General features: G+C 41.5%; 2 protein-coding genes across 2 annotated transcripts in view; one reads left to right on the plus strand and one right to left on the minus strand.

Annotated features, from left to right (window-relative positions):
* zzef1 (zinc finger, ZZ-type with EF hand domain 1) overlaps nucleotides 1-5,619 on the minus strand; it is a 35,391-nt gene extending 29,772 nt beyond the window's left edge. Inside the window, 9 exon segments of the mRNA XM_043238615.1 lie at nucleotides 153-251; nucleotides 437-615; nucleotides 868-984; nucleotides 1,108-1,318; nucleotides 1,666-1,865; nucleotides 1,978-2,161; nucleotides 3,291-3,485; nucleotides 3,636-3,780; nucleotides 5,006-5,619. Coding sequence (XP_043094550.1) covers nucleotides 153-251; nucleotides 437-615; nucleotides 868-984; nucleotides 1,108-1,318; nucleotides 1,666-1,865; nucleotides 1,978-2,161; nucleotides 3,291-3,485; nucleotides 3,636-3,780; nucleotides 5,006-5,485 — 1,810 coding nt within the window. The 5' untranslated portion in view covers nucleotides 5,486-5,619.
* Nucleotides 5,620-7,140: 1,521 nt separating this feature from the next.
* Nucleotides 7,141-8,696, plus strand: LOC122344894 (neuferricin). Its single transcript, XM_043238515.1, has 4 exons — nucleotides 7,141-7,552; nucleotides 7,630-7,770; nucleotides 8,079-8,265; nucleotides 8,340-8,696. Exons 1-4 carry the CDS (start codon nucleotides 7,255-7,257, stop codon nucleotides 8,515-8,517), a joined length of 804 nt encoding a protein of 267 aa, XP_043094450.1. The 5' UTR covers nucleotides 7,141-7,254; the 3' UTR covers nucleotides 8,518-8,696.
* The last annotated feature ends 1 nt before the right edge of the window (nucleotide 8,697 follows it).

Genomic DNA, 8,697 nt, shown 5'->3' on the forward strand with positions numbered 1-8,697 from the left:
TTAAGCATTATTGCATGTTTCTTTAAAAAAAACAGCTTTTCTCCACAGAGAAAGCTATTCTTTTAAAGCACACTGTTCAAAAAGACATCGCTTTTCATCCCAGGACTGTGTCAAAACACCTATCTCTAAACCAAATACATCCAAGGCCGTACCATCTCCAGTGTTGGGCTCAATCAGCATGTTTTCTGGGCCAGACTTCTCCTCTTTGCTCTTCACATCACATGCTTGCAGATGGAGCTGGATGGGTTTACCTAATTTACAACAGTAATAAATAAAAAGACGGTCTACAGTGGTACCGTTAATTTTTCATTTGATTAAAATGTATTAATCATTCAATTTTAAGTAGTAGCAGCAGTAGTAGTAGTAGTATACATTTATTTCATGCCCTGTCAGTTATTATATTCTAAAAAAATCCTTTGGAACCACTTCGCATTACCGTTGCGGTAGAGTAGTCTTAACCGGACAGATGCCATGGAGGCCAGCAATGAGGAAGCTCTGTACTCTGAGTCCAGATGCTCACAGATACCAGACAAAGAGATGAGGACTTTAGCCACACTGCCTCGAGCCAGAGCAAACGCTAACAGAGTCAGCTCAGCGTCAGGAGACACACAGCAACTAGAGAGAGACAAGACGGTTGAAAGCCAAGCACTTCCGTTAAGTGTCCAATTAAGTTCAGATAAAACAGCTGTAATTATTCACTGATAGGAAACAGTTCTCCATTACTATCCAACCAAGTCGTATTGTGTAATTAAAACCGAAAGGGGTTTGCCAGTATTGCCCTCCACGTCAGCATTGTTTTGACCTATTAATAACAGATTTAACAGGCTGAGTTGAGCTGAGCTTGTGCTAGTAGAGCTTGATTCTTACTCCGCTATGCGCAGTAAAAAGCCGTCCACCTCTTCCAGAATGTTTGCAGAGAGGAATTTGGGAAACTCCATTGAAGATGGCGTTAAGGACAGGGGTGGCATGTGCTGTAAGGCTTTCCTAATAAGAAAAAGCATAAAAAAACAGTGAAATAAATGGTTCTAAACCTAATAAAGTGTTTCTTTATGTTACTGCCATGCTTTTGTGAGAAGCAACATTCAATAGTCATTTCTCCCGACTTACTGTGTGCTCTGTAGGACGGTCTGCGCAAGCACAGGGTTGGTTTCCATGGAAGCAGTGACCAGAGACGTGAGGAGCGACAGATACCATATAGCGGAAGCGTCAGATACTGAAACTTCTTTACTCTTGGTAATCTGGTAGCCCATTGTCTTCAGACCATGAATACGTGTGTCACAGCCATCACTAAGGCAGCGCTTAATGTTTATCTGAATATCTAGGAGAAAAATGAAAGATCAGAGAAAGGGCTTTGGGATTCCTAACAATCATGCTGATAGGACAGGAGTAGTATATACGTGGTATAGACAGAAATCACGGTCTCTCTTTATATTCCACTCACAGCATGCAACTTCCGTGTACATAAACACTATCATTCAAATGTTTGGGGGATAGTAATATTTTTTAAGATGTTCACAACATCACCGGTTTTTACTGTATTTTTGACCACATAAATGCAGCCACGGTGACCATAAGACACTTTGTTCAAAAACCCCAAACTTTTGAACAGTCTGTACTAAATTAAACCTTCAAACAGAAGATTCTGTTATACAAGTGTATGCTCACAAGGATGGCTGATGTTGGCGTTATCCAGTAGCGGTACGTAACCCGTGACATTACTGGGGATCCTCACATCTCTGATCTCCTGCAGGGAGCGCCGGTTCTTTCCAACAGCTATAGACACCAGCTGAGGCATGTAGCTGTGGTCATTAGATGCTACCGCGATAGCCAGGCGTCTCAAAACTATGTCTGGCTTCAGCTTTAACCTGTGAAAGTCACGGGGTAATTTTGTTATTTAGAGAAAATAATCAAATGCGTTACACATCACCAGCCGCATTTTAATTCAATGAAAATACACCAATGAAACGGGCAGCTTGCCTTATCCAGTGTGAGCGAGCGCTGCCGTCCGACTGCCAGAAAGACACGGTCTCACCGTTGGTCAGCTTGTTGATATCTGCAATATTGGACGAAGCCTCGATGAAGCTGTAGCACTGGGTGACCACCTTAACTTTATCCACATCTGGGTCATGATTGAGCTCAGCTCTGTACTGGATGTCTAGATCTGAGAAGAGAGAGAAGTTTTCTCGTATTTTATCCACATTTAACTGTACCTCTATCAGCAAAATAAAAATAAAAAATAGCTAAATCAAGTGCTGAGTGCTGCAAGAATTAACCTAATAACTAGTGTTTTAAAGGATTAGTTCACTTTCAAATTAAAATTGTCTGATAATTTACTCACCCGCATGTTAAGATGTTTTGTTTTTGGTTTTTTTGCTGAAAACATTTTGGGATTTGATTAACGTCAATGGGCTCCAAACGGTTAAAGGTCAAAATTACAGTTTCAGCACAGCTTCAAACAGCTATAGGCCAACCAGACAATGAATAAGAGTCTTATCTAGTGAAATGATTGGTCATTTAAAAATTTGCTTCATAAATAATGTTTGTAACACGTCATTATGTAAAAAATGTTTATTGACGCATATTTAAATGTCTTTGTGTCAGTGAATTGTTTAAAAATGGACATTTCGTGTGCGTATTCTGGATGTGAATAAGTACTCTGTACTTTGTCAAACTTGACCTTTTCAACGTAATGACGTATTACGTGCATCGCAAAACAACTGTATCACTAGATAAGGACCTTATTTGTCGTCTGGTATCACTAATAGCCCTCTGAAACTGCAACGAAACTGTAATTTTGACCTTCAGCCGTTTGGAGTTCATTGACGTGAACTAAATCCTGCAAGGTTTTCATCAAAAACCATGAACTCAGAAATGTAAATTTCCTCGATCTTTTGACACAAGAGGTCACTGTACCATAAAAACATCCCATAAGCTTCAGAACTCAAAACTTTGTCGTTATATTGAAGCTAGCTTGTCACAATAGCGTGGTTAAACACCATGTCTGTGTCCCAATGTACATACTATCCATCCTAAATGTGATATTAGTCATTTTAATACCATTGAGGGCAGATAGGGTGGATAGTATGCACACTGTGATGCAGAGAATCTCTGCAGAAGATGATCAACGCCTGCTTCTACATCACTGCCTGTTTAGCTGTTTTTAACCTAAAATCACATCTTCGACCGGAAACAAGGCGATTCTTACTTCTGGGTGCCTTACAAAAATATATAATTCCTGCAGCACTATATAATAATTGTTATTACCACTCTACCCGCTAACCACCATTTACCTTTTTCCTTCTGTAGCAGGTAATCCAAGAAGTCCTGCACTACAGATGACCTCATGGTGCAGATGCTGTTATAGCCTTCCAGCACCGGGAATGGAATAGCACTGCTGGGGATGCGATTTCGGTGCAAGAATTTCAGGATTTTGGAAGCATGTGCTTTGAGACGGTCCCTGGACTTGGAGAAGATGTCCACAAACCCTGGATGAGCGTGAAGGGCAGAAGAGGACGACAACTGGGTCAAACAATGAGAATCATTTGCATAGAGACCTGGCATGGTCAGCATCGGACATCTGAGCTCGCATCGCCATTGCATTCAAATAAACACGAACGTTCACGTCTGCTCCCCACCTGGTGTCAAAGAGCACGCCTGAAGCTGCCTGATCACATGACTGAGTTCTCCCTGCAGGTTGGCTCCATTGGAGTTTTTCAGTGCCATGAGCATGTTCTCCACATCGACGATCCCATCACCCTCAGCATCAAACTGCCCAAAGGCCTAAAGAGCACAAATGGAAGAGATCATTTTTTTTGTCTGTACATGCTGTGGCACACATATTACGGTGAGGTAATCGCACAAAAGAGAAGGCAAATAGAAAACAAAAGGAGGACAAGAACAACTAGTCTCTCTAGATCTCTTAAACCAGTTGTCCATTTCACCTACATAAACACGCTCCACTCGAGCCAGCATGTGAATCATTTGTAAAGCAAATGAAAGCGAGTCATGTTGAACTCACTATAGGCACCTACAGAAAGCGACACACTAACAAAATGCGGCATAGTACAACAATGTTTTTGGATGTGTCTGAAAATATCATTTAAATAACGAATTAAGTAATCAATCGGCACCAGGATATATGTATAAAAGAACCATAAACAACAGATACAATAACAGCAATGTGACCGAACTACTTTAATTTGTCAGTATTCTGAAAGCGTGCGGTGAGCCAATCCCAGAAAAACAAAAAATGCATCCACCAAAATATTAATGACTCCAAATAGGCTTTAATAACGATTACAGATACTCACTTAGCTCTCTACGGTTTACATATAGCTTTAAAAAAATGTATCTGTATATCCCACATCCACCTTTTGACACACATTTCTACAGTTGAGTTTCTGTCCGTTTACCGTCGATATGTATACAAATTGGCAATCAATAGTCAACTATTGAACGTCAAGTGTAGAAATGTGTCGAATGTTAATATGTTATTGCCAGACTTCATTTGCTAAAGCAGTTCTTATAGCTTTTTTAGTGACGAGAAGTACAGCACAGCAAGACCCTGCTCTATACTAGATGAGTCTTGACTACTATATCATTCGGTTTAATCAAATCTACCAAATGAAAAAGAAAGACAGAGCAAATCAAACAGACAATCCTATGATCAAGATTAAAAGTGAACTAGGTGAGGGCAGCCAATAAATCTTTAGCAAACGTGTGATACAAAGGCAGAGATTACAATGTAGCCACTCGGAGCACAGAGCAAGCTATGTAGTCAATTACACAACTTCGGAGTTGTTTGTCACAGCTACATACTACTTATTTACTAATAAGTCATTCGGGCGACAGGGACGTTTTGCTGAAGTGCACTATAATGAAAGTTCACGAATCACCCTTCTTTGGTCTTGAATCTACAAACTCTCGGTTATCAGCCAAGACTTGACACGAACAAACTAGCAGGCTACAGCAGGTCATTGCTCATGTGAGTGACATGTCTGATCACCTCCTCGCACTCGTCTCTGGGCGCGTCTCTGCTCTCCAGCATCTCGCAGAACTGCTCCAGAGTGACGGACTCCTCTCCGCGGCTCAGCCGCTCCTCCAGCCAGCGCACCAGAGCGCTCTCGTTGCGCGCTAGCACCGACTCCGAAATGGCGACCCACGAGTCGCTCATACGGGCCGCTGCCTCTCGGAGCTTCACCTGCTCCAGCAGGGCTTCAGGAGTGGGGAGTCCATAGCTCGGGGCCGGCGGGTTCGCCGAGCCTCTTCCGCTTCTCCCCGGACCGGAGCCTGCCGCTGCCGCTGCGCCTCCTCCTCCACCGCCACCGCTTCCTCCGCCGCCGCCGCCGCCACCTCCGCCTCCGCTGCCGGCCCTGGTGCCCGTGGCCGCAGAGGCCGGGCTGCCCTCAGCGAACACGGGACTCTCCGTCTCTACGTCCTCATCGTCGCCGCTCCCGGCGCCACAGCCGCCCTCCGCGTTCCCCATGGTGTTCTGCGGCCTCCGGCTCTCTTCCGATCGCCTTCAGCCCAGTGTTCAAGCTGAGTTTTAGTGTCAGGGTTGATTAGTCCAGAGTGCTTTTCCAGTCAGTGCGCTCCTCCGCTGTCACTACCGCATTGACTGGCTCCGCCAGCTGACGTCATGTTTGTCAGCAAAAAACTTTGGTCTCTTCCGCGAGCTCATCGACGCCCGCCGCGCCGCAAACACGCCCCCTAGCGGTTCACCTCCAGCATTCGCAATGAATTATATTTTTTCATCTTCAAGAAATGAATGTCTTATTCGAAGCTGATGTCCAGTGATTATGTTAATATGTAGGTCAACTGGAAAGCTCATATCAAAAAATGCAAAAATAATTTTTTTAGCATTTTTTTTAGAAGTCAAAAACACTACAATATTTATTATGCAAGTTTTGGAAAGCTAAACATTTTATATGCATGTCAGTTCTGTTGACTGGAAAAGTTATTTTTTTATAGTTAAATCTGGACTGTTTTTAAGATTTTGTGTGTGTGTGTGTGTGTGTGTGTAAGGATTTCTATAAATATATGAAAAGAAAACTGGGGTGTGTGATCTGCGGATTTGATTTGATGTGATTTATTTATTTATTATTTTCAAAATCAAATTTTAGAAAGTGAATAATGCAATAAAAATGCCACATAAAAAATACCCCCTTTTAAAAACCAAATTTCTTGCACATAATCCTAACCAGATTCGAATCAAGCAAACAAATAAATAAACAATAAATAAATCTGCAAAAAAGTAATGTTTTAAATATCAGATTTTTTGTTGTTAATAATGTGAAATATATATATATATATATATATATATATATATATATATATATATATATATATATATATATATATATATATATATATATATATATATTCCTGTTACACTTGAATGTTTATAGTATATATTTTTATTTTTTTCTATTTTTATTTTTGCTGTGTTGCACATTTTATATTTTGTATATTGTACATAATTCTCTTTATATCTGTCTTGTCTTGTTATCGTGTTGCACTGTAGAGATTTTGTCACTAAAACAAATTCCTCGTATGTGCAAACATACCTGGCAATAAAGTGATTCTGATTCTGAAATTTTAACTATCAAATCAATAATTGTACGATTTTATCATACGAACCCTCTTACATTTACTAAAACAATTCTTTGCCAGTTCATAGACTCTTTCAATAAAAAAGCCCCACGAGCCAAATCATATTTGAATTCTGTGTAAGCTTCATTTCTAAATTTATCTGTGTGCACATTTTAAATACCATTTTCCGTTCGGTTATTACCCAGCCTATAGTGTTGATTAATGCCCAGTGTTGCCAGGTCCAAGAAATATTTCCAGCCCAATGACAACTTAAAACACGCCCAAATGGAATGAAAACTAGCCCAATTTCTCCAGTGTCAATCAGATTGTACTAGGCACTGGATTCACTCAATCTCAAACAATTAACAAAAACATTTCCTGACCCTGGTCAGACGTACTTACTTTTTTCTCTTCTCTGCACCTGTCTCCGATGAGTAATTTTTTTTTCCCGCGGCTGCATTTTAAAAATATCCCAATTGTGCGGGAAAACCGCGACTCTGGCAACACTCCATTAATGCCGCAAATATATTTGCGCACGCGCAGTCGCATACCCGGAAACGTGTTGACAAATGTGATTTTGTTCATGCCGATGCGCATTACGACACTTATTTGAAATGCTGACTGCTTGACATTTCGTCCTCGTCTTTATACACCGTATGCACAATGCTGAAATATTTGGTAGCTCTTATATCAATGGTGTTGGCCGTGTGGACGGTGCCGGAGTGGCTCACGTTCCCAATCTACGGCAGCGTAGTGAACGTGCTGGAGTCTTGGCTGCGGCAGCAGGTCGGTGATAAGCCAGCATCTGCTCCGGGGCGCTTGCTGACCGAAGATGAGCTGTCTTTATACAATGGAGAAGAGAACAGTAAAGGATTGTACCTGGCCATCTTAGGACAGGTGTTTGACGTTGAAAAGGGGCGGAAACATTACGGCCCTGGCGGCGGGTATCATTTCTTTACAGGTCACTTCACTGTGCAATTACAAAGCCGGGTTCTTTAACGCGTAGAGATGGCTGAAACCTGTGTGTTGTTTGTGTAGGGAAAGACGCGTCAAGGGCGTTTATTACAGGGGATTTCACAGAGACCGGCTTAAGTAGCGACGTCTCTGATTTCACGGACTCCCAGATTGTGGCTCTTTATGACTGGCTGTCATTTTATCAGAAGGACTACACTCCAGTAGGTGGGTGCCAAATGACATTCGATGACCAGTTTTGTATTCATAAACGAATTTTGAAGAAACCACATTTTATTTTTAGGAAATGTTGATGTTATTTAAAAAGCTATTACTAAAAAGCTATTTTATGGTGTACAAAATTGTAATAAAATGCACTTTAGTTAATTGTAACTTATTTAGAACGTGTTGCATATTGTCTTTATGCATGGACATGTTCTTTAAAGATTAAATTATTGTAATTATCAATTCAAAGCAAATGATGACAGGTGAACTGTCGCTTTAAGGTGCCTGTCTGTATGACCCTTGTTCTGCAGGTAAACTGATGGGCCGATTCTACACAGAAACCGGGCAGCCCACTGATGCTTTGTTACACGTTGAGGCTTTCTTGTCTGAGGGGTTGAAGAAAAAGGCCCAGGCTCAGAGTGAAATGCAGCTGTACCCAGCCTGCAACTCGGAGTGGAGCGAAGCCAGCGGGGGACGTGTATGGTGCTCTACAATGAGGTACATTTTGCATTTTTTTAGTCTATCGGTGCTTTGTCCAACATTTTTCCTAAAAACACATTTTTTCTTCGTAGTGGTGGCATTCACAGGGACTGGGTTGGAGTTCCCAGAATGCTCTTCTCCCCTGGGTCTGGCCATTCCCGATGCGTGTGCATACGACTGTCAGATCCTGTTCACGTCGAGAACCGAAACCTCAGAGAGTACAAAGACTGTCCTCCTCATGCAGAGTCCTGTCGCGTCACCAAAGACTGAGCTACAAGTATACATAACACTATTTGCATTTCATTTAACAATTTTTTCATTTCAATTGATTGTAACAGGCACATTCCAAGTGACTGATGCTGCTTGTTATGTTTCTAATTTAATTCATTCTGTTGCAGTTTGTGGCCAAGTATATTACTCGTGCCATTAAAGATTGTTCAATAAGACAAT

The sequence above is a fragment of the Puntigrus tetrazona genome, chromosome 5, assembly GCF_018831695.1.
Source record: "Puntigrus tetrazona isolate hp1 chromosome 5, ASM1883169v1, whole genome shotgun sequence".
NCBI classification, from domain to species: Eukaryota; Metazoa; Chordata; class Actinopteri; order Cypriniformes; family Cyprinidae; genus Puntigrus; species Puntigrus tetrazona.

Excerpts from the sequence above, each read along its gene's own strand:
- LOC122344894 (XM_043238515.1), top strand. The coding sequence starts at position 7,255 with ATGCTGAAATATTTGGTAGCTCTTATATCAATGGTGTTGGCCGTGTGG. Across the intron at positions 7,553-7,629 it reads CGGGTATCATTTCTTTACAG|GGAAAGACGCGTCAAGGGCG; the intron begins GTCACTTCACTG and ends TTGTTTGTGTAG. Across the intron at positions 8,266-8,339 it reads GTATGGTGCTCTACAATGAG|TGGTGGCATTCACAGGGACT; the intron begins GTACATTTTGCA and ends TTTTCTTCGTAG.